The sequence below is a fragment of the Oncorhynchus gorbuscha genome, linkage group LG17, assembly GCF_021184085.1.
Source record: "Oncorhynchus gorbuscha isolate QuinsamMale2020 ecotype Even-year linkage group LG17, OgorEven_v1.0, whole genome shotgun sequence".
NCBI lineage: Eukaryota > Metazoa > Chordata > Actinopteri > Salmoniformes > Salmonidae > Oncorhynchus > Oncorhynchus gorbuscha.
In genome coordinates, this window is record NC_060189.1 from 35,071,444 (window position 1) to 35,084,931 (window position 13,488).

The 13,488-nt window shown below is 45.6% G+C and overlaps 1 protein-coding gene across 1 annotated transcript; it reads right to left on the reverse strand.

Annotated features, from left to right (window-relative positions):
* Positions 1–6,942: 6,942 nt before the first annotated feature.
* On the reverse strand, positions 6,943–13,371 carry LOC124001526 (E2F-associated phosphoprotein-like). The gene is made up of 6 exons (XM_046308365.1): positions 13,173–13,371; positions 12,523–12,710; positions 10,861–10,971; positions 10,603–10,720; positions 8,489–8,614; positions 6,943–8,333 (listed from the first exon to the last, which is right to left on the reverse strand). The coding sequence occupies exons 1-6, from the start codon at positions 13,241–13,243 to the stop codon at positions 8,027–8,029; spliced, it is 921 nt and encodes a 306-aa protein (XP_046164321.1). The 5' UTR covers positions 13,244–13,371; the 3' UTR covers positions 6,943–8,026.
* Positions 13,372–13,488: the final 117 nt, after the last annotated feature.

Sequence of the window (13,488 nt, forward strand, 5' to 3'; positions counted from 1 at the left end):
CCTCACCCCCTTCTGTCCAAGAACACTGTTCATGATGACCAGCACAGAATAAATAGTGCCAGGGAATGAGATCCTCTCTCTCTCTCTCGGTCTGTCCTCCAGGTCCACATGACATCCATAGAATTGGAATGATCATTCATTATAATTCCATGGGGACAGCAGTCACAGGCGCACTCAGGCGTGGGTACGGCTTGTGTCATTGAACCATCTCAAAGTAATGTAGTATAGCCATGATGTGCTGAGGCATGAACACGTACGGAACCCGCGTTCACCGCCATCCCTGCCACAGATATCAGGATGGAGTCTGAGAGACAAGTAAAGGAAACTGACCAATACTTATAACTATTATAGGCTAATCCTATGGAATGAATAGGGCAAGCAGGCTACGGTTTAGCACATTCAAATAGAAGGTAAATGTTATTAAACATTATACCGTCTATTCATGAAGCAGTCTGCCTCCCGAGGGGATTTTGCCCATGCTCCGACGCTGGCCAAATGCTTTGTCTAAAACCCAAATACACCTCGGACGGGATACAGTTTTATAAACATTTGAAACGTCCTTCAGTCATTTTTTAAATGTTCCTGTTAAAAAGTGACATCCCAAGTAGCCTATAAATACAGTAAATTACACACACTAAAAGGTAAACAAATATGTTTGAGCCATATGTTTTGGGGGATTTTTTGGCCCATAGATATTGCTGTAATTTTTTTGTCATTCAAATATCACATGAATACACATTAGATGAAAATTTGCTTTAAAACTGCAAAACTTTCTTTGCAGCCCATGGTAAAATGTTTAGAATTGCAGGAAATAAGCTTTAAGCCTGCTAAATTCTCTCCACCAATAAGAGGGGTGTGAACAATTTGTCATGAACAGTGCTTGTGCCCATAGAAGCAGATGTTGCTTGCTCGGTGAGGGTTTCTGCTGCTCCAAATGAAATCAATAGTTGGTTATTTTGTTCATTAAACAGACAAGACACACCCCATCAGTCAACACCACAGGAGGTTGGTGGCCCCTTAATTGGGGAGGATGGGCTCATGGTAATATCTGGAGTGGAAAGAGTGGAATGGTATCAAATACATCAAACACCTGGTGCATGCGCAGACCAGCTGGCTGGTGTGTTTGCGGACATATTCAATCTCTCCCTATCCCAGTCTGCCGTCCCCACTTGCTTCAAGATGTCCAGGATTGTTCCTGTACCCAAAAAAGCTAAGATAACTGAACTAAATGACTATCGCCCAGTAGCACTCACGTCTGTCATCATGAAGTGCATTGAGAGGCTAGTTGAGGATCATATCACCTCTACCTTACCTGACACCCTAGACCCATTTCAATTTGCTTTCCACAGACAGACTGTGCCCTATCCCATCTGGACAAGAGGAATATCTATGTCAGAATGCTGTTCATTGACTATAGCTCAGCATTCAACACCATATTACCCTCCAAGCTCATCATTAAGCTTGAGGCCCTGGGTCTGAACCCCACCCTGGGTCTGAATCGCACCCTGGGTCTGAACCCTGCCCTGGGTCTGAACCGCACCCTGGGTCTGAACCCTGCCCTGGGTCTGATTCCCACCTGGGTCTGAACCCCCCCCTGTGCACATGGGTCCTGGACCTCCTGACGGACCGCCTCTAGGTGGTGAAGATAGGAAACAACACCTCCACTTTGTTGATCCTCAACACTGGGGCCCCACAAGGATGCGTGCTCAGCCCCTTCCTGTACCCACTTTTCACCTGTGACTGCATGGTCATGCACGCCTCCAACTCAATCATCAAGTTTGCAGACGACACAACATTTACATTTACATTTACATTTAAGTCATTTATTAGAAATTTGGCTTGGCACCTAAAACACTCACAAACTTTTACAGATGCACAATTGAGAGCATCCTGTTGGGATGTATCACCCACCGCCTGTAACGGAAACTGCACCGACCTCAACCACAGGGCTCTCCAGAGGGTGGTGCGTTCTGCCAAACACATCACCGGGGGCAAACTACCTGCCCTCCAGGACACCTACAGCACCTGATGTCACAGGAAGGCCAAAAAGATCATCAAGGACAACAACCACCCAAGCCACTGCCTGTTCTCCCCCCTATCATCCAGAAGGCAAATTCAGTACAGGTGCATCAAATATGGGACCGAGAGACTGAAAAACAGCTTCTATCTCAAGGCCATCAGACTGTTAATTAGCCACCACTAGCACATTAGAGGCTGCTACCCTATATACATAGACTTGAAATCACTGTCCACTTTAATAATGTTTACATATTTTGCATTACTCCTCTCATGGTATCTTAGTCTATGCAGCTCTGACATTGCTCGTCCAAATATTTATATTTTCTTAATTCCAAATCAAATGTTCTTAATTCGCTATACACACAATAACATCTGCTGAACTCGTATGTGACCAATAACATTTGATTTGAAATACATGCTTGTACACAATGTGAAAAAATCATCACTGCCCTGTATACCCATTCGTGTAAATTGGAGCTACTGTACATGATTGTCTGGGGCTGCTGTACAGAGAAGTCGGTCAGCTCACGGTCAGCTCCTTTAAGAGTGCATGTGCCCCTTATTGTTATTCAAGATGTTCCGACCAGCAGGGTGGCTATAGAGTGGGCAAAAGTTCAACACTCAGGGGTCAATGTCATGTCATAGGTTGAGAGAATCACAGGAAAATCAAAAGAAATCAGCCAAGACCTCAGAAAAACAATTGTCGACCTCCACAAGTCTGATTCATCCTTGGGAGCAATTTCCAAATGCCTGCAGGTACCACGTTCATCTATACAAACAATAGTACTCAAGTATTAAAACCATGGGACCACACAGCCGTCATACCGCTCAGGAAGGAGACGCGTTCTGTCACGTTCTGTCCATCGTTCGTATGTGTTTTTCTTGTTTTAGTGTTGGTCAGGACGTGAGCTGGGTGGGCATTCTATGTTGTGTGTCTGGTTTGTCTATTTCTATGTTTGGCCTGATATGGTTCTCAATCAGAGGCAGGTGTTAGTCATTGTCTCTGATTGGGAACCATATTTAGGTAGCCTGTTTTGTGTTGGGTTTTGTGGGTGATTGTTCCTGTCTCTTGCACTAGATAGGGCTGTTTTTGGTTTCCAAGTTTATTGTTTTTGTAGTGTTCATGTTTATCCGTGTTTATTAAACATGAGTCAATATAACCACGCTGCGTTTTGGTCCCTCTACTTCACCACAGGAAAACCCTGACAGAATCACCCACCAACCAAGGACCAAGCGGCGTGGTAACGGGCAACGGCAAAAGCAGCAGCAGAAGAAGGAACAGAGGCAGCAGCAACAGGAGCAGCAGCAGCAGCAGTGGGAGATGCTGCACTCTTTGGATAAATGGACTTGGAGGGAGATCCTTGACGGAAAAGGACCCTGGGCAGAGCCATGGATGGAATTGGAGCTGTCGGCGAAGCAGAGTGCTGAGTCTGAGAGTGTGGAGGATGTATTGGACAGAGTAGAAAGAAAGCTGTTGGTTTGGCATAGTATGCACAGCATACCAGTGCCAGCACCACGCATCAGGCCTACAGTGCGTCCCGCCTGTCCAGAGCTGCCGGAGCCTTCCTCCTCTCCAGCGCAGCCAGAGTCTCCCGCCTGTCCGGCGCCGTCTGAGCTATCCGCCTGTCCGGCGCCGTCTGAGCTACCCGTCTGCCCTGCGCCGTCTGAGCTACCAGTCTGCCCAGCGCCGCCAGTGCCGCCAGTCTGCCCAGCGCCGCCAGTCTGTCCAGCGTCGCCAGTGCCGCCAGTCTGCCCAGCGCCGCCAGTCAACCAGGATCCGCCAGTATCAGTTAGATCCGCCATTCTGCCAGGATCTGCCAGTCTGCCAGGATCTGCCAGTCAGCCAGGATCTGCCAGTCAGCCAGGATCCGCCAGTCAGCCAGGATCCGCCAGTCAGCCAGGATCCGCCAGTCAGCCAGGATCCGCCAGTCAGCCAGGATCCGCCAGTCTGCCAGGATCCGCCAGTCTGCCAGGATCTGCCAGTCGGCCAGGATCTGCCAGTCGGCCAGGATCCGCCAGTCTGCCAGGATCAGTTAGATCCACCAGTCAGCCAGGATCCGCCAGTCAGCCAGGATCAGTTAGATCCGCCAGTCAGCCAGGATCCGCCAGTCAGCCAGGATCCGCCAGTCTGCCAGGATCCGCCATTAGGCCAGGATCTGCCAGTCTGCCAGGATCAGTTAGATCCGCCATTCAGCCAGGATCCGCCAGTCTGCCAGGATCCGCCAGTCTGCCAGGATCCGCCAGTCTGCCAGAATCCGCCGAGTCTGCCAGGATCGCCAGAACTACCAGTCAGCCAGGATCTGCCAGAACTGCCAGTCAGCCAGGATCCGCCAGTCTGCCAGGATCCGCCAGAACTGCCAGTCGGGCCAGGATCCGCCAGTCGGGCCAGGATCCACCAGTCGGCCAGGATCCGCCAGTCGGCCAGGATGTTAGATCCGCCATTCAGCCAGGATCCTGCCAGGATCCACCAGTCAGCCAGGATCCGCCAAAAGTGCCAGTCAGCCAGGATCTGCCAGATCCGCTAGTCAGCCAGGATCCGCCAGTCAGCCAGGATCTGCCAGTCAGCCAGGATCTGCCGGAACCACCAGCCAGCCAGGATCTGGTAGATCCATCAACCTGCCTGAGCTTCCCCTCACTCCCGAGCTTCCCCTCGGTCCCGAGCTTCCCCTCGGTCCTGAGCTTCCCCTCGGTCCCGAGCTACCTCAGTCCAGGCCAAGGTTAGCGGCGAGGGTCGCCACTCAAGGGACACTGAGGTGGACTAAGACAATTATGGAGTGGGGTCCACGTCCAGCGCCAGAGCCGCCACCGCGGAGAGATGCCCACCCAGACCCTCCCCTATAGGTTTAGGTTGTGCGTTCGGAGTCCGCACCTTGGGGGGGGGGGGTTCTGTCACGTTCTGTCCATCGTTCGTATGTGTTTTTCTTGTTTTAGTGTTGGTCAGGACGTGAGCTGGGTGGGCATTCTATGTTGTGTGTCTGGTTTGTCTATTTCTATGGACACCAACCCCATCAGTCTCCAAATCCCTGTCTTCAAGCGGTGAGGACATCAGACATCGTCTCTTCCATGCAGGCTCTCTATGGTCTCCTAGGCTTCGAATGTTCTATTTTTGGTGTCAGATCAACCTTCTTGCCTTTAAACCCAAGTTTTGTCATGATGACAGAAGGGACCATCTTCGTAAATGTTCACGATGGTAGAAAAATTGTTGCACTCGTTGAATCATATCAAGCACTAATCTTGCCACCTGAAGCTAAAGACAGGCACAGAGTAGTGCAAGCATTTGAAAATACATACGAACTAACAGATTTGGTGGCATATGCGCTATTTAATTCAGAACAACCTAAAACTGTAACTCTGGACTATACACTACTGAAGAGATCAATATTGCCTTCACTCATATCAATCACACCATTAAAACAACCAGGTGCATCACAAAGAATGTCATTAATAGTTTTGTTATTGTGGCCCAGACATGAAGGACACAATACACCTGTTTTCTGTGGTTTATCTCTCTTGAGGCTTCTTCTCTGTCATAGTGTTCACAGGACAAGTCGAAGACTTACTTATAACTCAGGCAGACCTACCGGGAAATGACTTTTTCCTGTTCATTCTACAAGGGGTCACAAGATCACTACACAGCAGCGCCGTAAATTCACTACAACAATTCCCAACTGTCTTTTAAGTTCAACAAGGTCACTACACATCAATCACCAAGCCATTACTTTTTCTTTCAAACATGTGCTTTACTTCAAAGAAACAGCTGCACTATCAAGTTACATAAGCACACACTAAATGTCGTGAGAACATCCAGACAAGATGTAATAAACAGTCCAAATACAGGACACAGGAACAACTCACTCACTTTTTGACAGCAACCATCTACTATAGTCTCTCTGACACCGTTAGCTAGTTAACATTAGCCTTTTACATCTAGCTACATATTGAACTTCCATCCTCTCAGGCCAGGTGCACAACAATGTATGAATGAATGGTTGGATCAGAATCGCAGTTATAATTATTGGCCAGTACGCATGATTAAGTGAAACCACAATTCCAAATCCTTATCTCCATCCATGGCTAATTTAGCTAGCTGGCTAGCTAGCCACCGGAGGACAACACAACAAGAGTTTTTCTGTCAATGACATATCCTCTCAAGGGGATTTGATAGGATTGACGCCAAAATCCAAGGTGGCTTCCCTTTTTTTGGTGCGCCAGGACCATTCACAGTTGAGCTCGCTCAGTTCAACTCAATGCTGGTTGGCAAATTTGTTATACTTTTAAAAATATTTTTTAATCAAGGGAGGCCAGATGCTCACTGGCTTTGCTTGCCTTCAATGCTACGGGTGGCAACAATGTCAGACAGCATCAGATAGATGGCCTACAGATACAGAGGGGCGCTGTTTCGCACGCGCTGATGTTTTCTCCTGTGAGATACATTCAGCCTCAGGAATTAAAGGAAAATTATGAAACACATTATGAAAGATTATGAACATTATGAAAGATAAATTGTTTTATGTTTTGAATTTTTATTGGTACATTTTTGGGGGGAGCCTGGCTTCCCTTGGCATCCATGAATACACACCAATGCTAAAAAAGAAAAGAAAAAAAAGACACCACTGCTTACCAGGCCTATGAAAGGGATAAAATCATTCTTCAGTCATAATTGTTCAGTGTTGTGATCAACAGTAGCCTAATTTGATAGTCATATCTTCCTCACCTCTTTTTGAACAGTTTCCAACTTACTTGAGTAGCCTAACATATCAAATCAGTCTACACCAATGACTGCAATAATCTTTGAAATCCATGAGATCGGAGTTCTAAAATTCTCAATAGTTGCGCATGCACACGTTTATGCCTGCAGGTGAGACAGATGCAGCATTCAAAACAACTGGGAACTCGGAAAAAACGAGCTACGACTGAAAAAAATTTTTGGAAAGGTCATCCAACTTGCCATCTTTCTAGAGCTGCCCCTTTACAACCTGATCACTGACATCGGGATTTGACCAAGTGGAAAACCCTGGCCTCATCTTTCTACGAGTTTTTATGTCGGATATTACCGAGTTGTCTTAAATGCACCAACAGTAGGCTACACTGACCACCTAAGCTAGTAGCTATAGCCTACTGTTATCGTTTCATAGTCTACTGTTCAGCAATAAAATATTAACCAACAAATAGGCTATTTGCTAACTATTCGAAATTACAAGGCAAGGGGTTGTAGTTAGTTATCTATCTGGCTAAAATACCTAGTAACCTAGTTATTTTCAAACTATTCTGGAACCAAAAAGGATACTGAAGATGGTTCTCACCCAAGGCTTCAACATGTATAAAGCCTTTACGAGAATATACTGGTAACACAACCAGGATATTTTCTTCCAGATAACTTCAAAACGCCATAACTTGAAGTTGTATTTATTCTGTCTTTTTTGTGATTGCCGATTATTTCTTGGTAGATAAAGCGTTTATCAAAAGCAATCACTTTTGCATGTGAAATCACAGAATCGACTCTATCCTCAACATGCCAATTACATCCCTTTTGTTTTGAGCCAAATATCCCTGTGGGCTTCGAACAGGGCACCTAGCTCACATCCAGGAGGCAGCCCGGTTCCAAAACGAATGCAATCAACCGTCAACCGGTGCAGATTAATCCCCCCAGTGATGTTTAACGGCTTTCTTTCTCAACCAATCTCGAATCACATGAAAAGGCGACGCGCAAAGGGCGGTTTCCACTTCCTGTCCCGACTCTAATCAGATTTACAAACGGTTATTGCGATCCGGAATCCTTGGGACGTCCATACCCTAACCAAAGACAGTACAGTGTGAAGATATACAAATCTTTGGTTCTACCTATAAAAAACAGAATAAATACCATAGGGGCAAACTTAATAAAATGTTGGAGGCCAATGCTTGTACATCAAATCTTTACATGATCTTTACACCCCTGTCTAATACCATAAAAAGATGTACATTCAGACACCAAAAGTCTTATCAGGGATATCGCAACAGTGCATCTTCAGCAGTGGCTGGCGAGGATGTTAAAAAAGTGGTAGACCTCGTCCTTATCGAGCACTGCCACCTCAGTGGAGCACTCCGTACACTGAACAGGATGGTAGATCTCCTCTCCGCCCATCCCCAACACTGCTCCTGAATCTGTGGCTTCCATTGTGGTTGACGCTGTTGGCTCTGGTTGACGCCCTTTCCTCCTCTTTCTGCTCCTCAAATTCTTCTCATTGAGCGTTTTGTACCGTAAAATCTCCTCTTTGTTTACTGTACAATTCATGACAAACATGGCTCTGTATTGGGTCCTGTATTTGTCATGCCTGTAGACAAAAACAAACAAGTGGTCAATTGACACAAATCCTTTTCCAGAATTGTTCAACCTTTACGATTGTAGTGGGTGTAATGTTTGGCTGTGTAAAATGCTGTGAGTTCAGTTCAAGATGATATTCACAGCCAAATAAACTCTATTTCCTACCTTTGACAATCGAGGCACAGCGTGGTCATGCATGCTGGGCAGTTAAGGACAGCATCGCTACTTGGAAGCCCCTGGGATTGCCCTCTTCTGTTTCGTGAAGATTGCAATCTTCTCTTTTCGTTGTACCTGATCAAATAGGCAATAGGGGAACATAATTGACATACAGTGCATTCAGTATTCAGACCCCTTGACTTTGTCCACATTTTGTTAGGTTAGACATTCTAAAATTGATTAAACTGATTTTTTTCACCAATCTACACACAATACCCCATAATGAAAGCAAAAACAGTTTTGTATCAATTTTTGCAAATGTATAAAAAATGAAATTAAATGCACATTTACACAAGTATTTAGACCCAGCACTTTACTCAGTACTTTGTTGAAGTACCTTTGGCAGCGATTATAGCTTTGAGTCTTCTTGGATATGACGCTACAAGCTTGGCACAAGTGTATTTGGGAAGTTTCTCCCATTCTTCTCTGAAGATCCTCCCAAGCTCTGTAAGGTTGCTACACAGATATTTTCAGGTCCGTCCAGGGATGTTCGATGAGGTTCAAGTCCAGGCTCTGGCTGGGCCACTCAAGGACATTCAGAGACTTGTCCCGAAGCCACTCCTACGTTGTTTTGGCTGTGTTCTTAGGGTTGTTGTCCTGTTGGAAGGTGAACCGTTGCCTCAGTCGGAGGTCATGAGTGCTCTGGAGCAGGTTTTCATCAAGGATCTCTCTGTACTTTGCTCCGTTCAACTTTCCTCGATTTTGACTAGTCTCCCAGTCCCTGCCGCTGAAAAACATCCCCACAGCATGCTGCCACCCCCATGCTTCACCGTAGGGATGGTGCCAGGTTTCCTCCAGACGTGACACTTGGCATTCAGACCAAAGAGTTCAATCTTGGTTTCATCAGACAAGAGAATATTGTTTCTCATGGTCTGAGAGTCTTTAGGTGCCTTTTGGCAAACTCTAAGAGGGCTGTCATGTGCCTTTTACTGAGGAGTGACTTTCGTCTGACCACTCTACCATAAAGGCCTGATTGGTGGAGTGCTGCAGAGATGGTTGTCCTTCTGGAAGGTTCTCCCATCTCAACAGAGGAACTCTAGAGCTCTGTTTGAGTTTATTTTTACAGGGACAGTGCACATTAATCAACGTTTCGGTAAAAGTGCCGGTTTTAGCCAGCCGGCTCATTTTCAACTGCAGTTATAGCATACAGACATAGAACAAAAAGCAACTAGACAAAATCCATTAAAGCAACTAAGTGTTTCCACACCTCACAAGCTAAAGACAACAGACATCATGGAAAGCGGCAATGTCAGAGTGACCATCAGGTTCTTGCTCACCTCCCTGACCAAGGTCCTTCTCCCACGATTTCTCATTTTGCCCAGCTCTAGGAAGAGTTTTGATGGATCCAAACTTCTTCCATTCAAGAACAATGGAGGACACAGTTCTTGGGGACCTTCAACGCTGCCAAAATGTTTTGGTACCCTTCCCCAGATCTGTGCCTCAACACAATCCTGTCTCGGAGCTCTACAGACAATTCCTTCGATTTCATGGCTTGGTTTTTGCTCTGACATGCATTGTCAACTGTGGGACCTTATATTAACAGGTAAGTGCCTTTCCAAATCATGTCCAATCAATAGAATTTTCCACAGGTGGACTCCAATTAAGTTGTAGAAACATCAAGTAAAATCAATGGAAACAGTTCAATTTCGAGTTTCATAGCAAAGGGTCTGAATACTTATGTTAATAAGGTATTTCTGTTTTTGGTTTGAATAAATCTGGTAAAATTTCTATGAACCTGTTTTCATTTTTGTCATTATGGGGTATTGTGTGTAGATTGCTGAGGAAATTGTTTTATTTATTCCATTTTAGAATAAGGCTGTAACGTAACACAATTTAGAAAACTCAAGGGGTCTGAATACTTTCCGAAGGAACTGTATGTGGCTACAACCAACCCTACTCATGGACTAAAAAGCACGATCAATGCAAATTCTCCACTGAGCATGCTTTACTAATCTGTATACGAGAAACCGACCTTAAATATTTGGATATTCTTTCAAACTTCACCCTGTTATTACACACAAAAATACTTTTGTAACACTTTGTATGATGGATGCATCGCTTACCTCCTCCTCTTGGCGTCCACCCATGCCTGATCCCGGTCATCCTCATCCGGGTCGTACAGCAGTTCATCGTTGGTGGGGATGGATCGCTGTTTCCTGTGTCTCTGACCCGAGGAACTGCCTGCAGAAGAGGATCAAACAATTGTATCGCATCATCTGTACAACAATAGGACTCTGTCCTTTTAAGTCAAAGGTTAGGGCTTAATCTGTACCCTCAGAGTCTATGTTTGGTTTACAGATTAATTCTAGCTACACACTTACTTGGAGCAGTTTCCTCCTCATCGGAATCAGAGTCAAAATAAACATTGTCATAAAGCTCTGGCTGTGGTAACCCAGGCGTTGCAGCATTGTCATTGGTACCCAAAGCCTCTCCTGGGATGGACAAATGGACACTGTTATTAACAAGTACAGCAGTACAATATTATTATTATTAATTAATTATTTTTTGTGAATTTTACCCCTTTTTCGTGGGATCCAATTGTTTAGTAGCTACTATCTTGTCTAATCGCTACAACTCCCGTATGGGCTCGGGAGAGACAAAGGTTGAAAGTCATGCGTCCTCCGATACACAACCCAACCAAGCCGCACTGCTTCTTAACACAGCGCCATCCAATGTGTCGGAGGAAACACCGTGCACCTGGCAACCTTGGTTAGCGCGCACTGCGCCCGGCCCGCCACAGGAGTCGCTGGTGCGCGATGAGACAAGGATTTCCCTAGCGGCCAAACCCTCCCTAACCTGGACGACGCTAGGCCAATTGTGCGTCGCCCCACGGACCTCCCGGTCGAGGCCGGTTACGACAGAGCCTGGGCGCAAACCCAGAGTCTCTGGTGGCGCTGCAGTACAGCGCCCTTAACCACTGCGCCACACGGGAGGCCCTAGCAGTACAATATTATTGATAGACAGGGGCGCAACTTTCACTGGGAACGTTTTTGTCCCTCCCAGTTTTATCATTGCATTGTGATACAAAAACAGGCATTGGTGTGCTGTGCTTTAAGACCATGAGGGGGGGCCTCAGCGCGGTAGGTTGTTTGGTGGTTTCAGCCGGTTTGATTTAGGAATGCGTGGACACCACAGTGTGCGCGAACAGAGGCAGCTATTGTCTGTGTGTGTGTGTTGTGCTCCGCTCCGCCCCCCCCCCCCCCCGAATTGTAAAAGCAAGCTGAGCAGAAACTGGCTACTCTTTATTTGACTGAATGAGCTGGAAAGGTAACTGCTCTTTGACTTAACAGAAAAATAGTTATTTATTCCCAGTGCTGAGCTAGTAGTGTAACTGACATGTAACATTAGCTAATGTTCCATCTCGAATCGACTGACGTTCTGTCTGAAGTGAATGAACTAACAACCAGTTCAGCTCTAGCCTCTAGCAATCTGTCAGGTAGCAGTATCTAACAGATGTTGTGTTTATGGAAATGTTCTGTAACCTTTGTTTCTTCCCGTTTCAACGGAAGTACATAAACTCGGCTCATTTTCTCCAGTTGATGTACCGTTATGGCTGCCAAAAGTTGGCTAATGTTAGATATTATTTCCACCCAATCATAGTCAGCATAGCAATGTAACGGTATAGATCTGTCATGGTGCACTGTCTGTATATAACACTATGCTCATGATATTTGTGCGTCTATAACTTTCTCACTCATCGTTATTCACGATTCATTCAGGATTATCCATAATCTTGGTGGCATCCACATTCATGCAGAAGTATTTAGAAACATATTATATTCTTATGTACAGTACAAGTGACCCCCAAAGGGTCATAGATTGTGTAGAAATGCAGGAAATTAGCTTTAGATGCTCCCAGACCCCCGGCCAGTAAATGCAGCTGAAGTGTTCTCTCTATTCACAACAGAACAACAGTGTGCATTGCTGCGGCCGCCAGCCAAAAAGACACAAAAAAACTATTGATGCTAGAAGAAAACTCCCACCTGCTGGTGCTGCAGGTGGCGCCCATTTGCACTCCATAGTCTTGATGGTGGTGCTGAGCTCTGCCTCCATCTCTTTCTCAAACTCATCCCCACTGGAGGACTCACTCTCCCCAGTCAAGTATTCTCGGATGAGCTTCCTCTTCTGATCCGGGGTCCCGTTCAAGAGCACATCCAACTCATCCTCAGAGCTGGAAATACAGCAACAAATTAGGAGTGTCTTGATGTCATACAGTTTTCATATTGAACAGTCATTGGTCAGATCCTGTTTGAACAACACTCACAACTTTGCGCCCTAATAATAAAATACTTCTTTATAACAGGACTGGGTTCAATTACATTTAAATCCAGTCAATTGTTGAAATGGAATTGACCCCAACCCTGCTTCACAGATCCAATCCCTACTTCACAGTGCCCAAGTAACGTTAATATTGAACGTTATGGGCCTTCAAGCGAATCAACCTATAGAATATGGAAACAATACTGTACCCAAACACTTAACATTGAAATAGGTTTGCATGTTACTGTTCGGGTACTAACGTTATGTAGATAGCATCACCAGCAACCATGCTTGCATTGGACGACTCGCTTGCGTTCTTAGTGTGCTAGCTAGCCAAACGCTACCTAACGTCAAACCATGCAACCACAATTACCTGTCCTCAGCTCTTTCTTCATCACTTGGCTCCTCTATCTCATATGAATCATACTCTACTTGTATGTTCATTTTGTATTTTATGAATTCTAGCTAGCAAATGAAGTTACGAGAACGGTCGAAGTAAAGGTAAACAAAGGTGGAAACTTTATAAAGCTTCGTCGCCAGGACCTTGTAGCTTACTTCCTGATATTTCACATTACTTCCGATTTGCGCTTTTCAAAGTAAAAGTCCCAGGCGTTCAAAACGAGCAGGCAACTGTAGATTTTAGAAAAGGGGATTGCTCAAATACAGAGGCTTGTGTAAGTATTCACCCC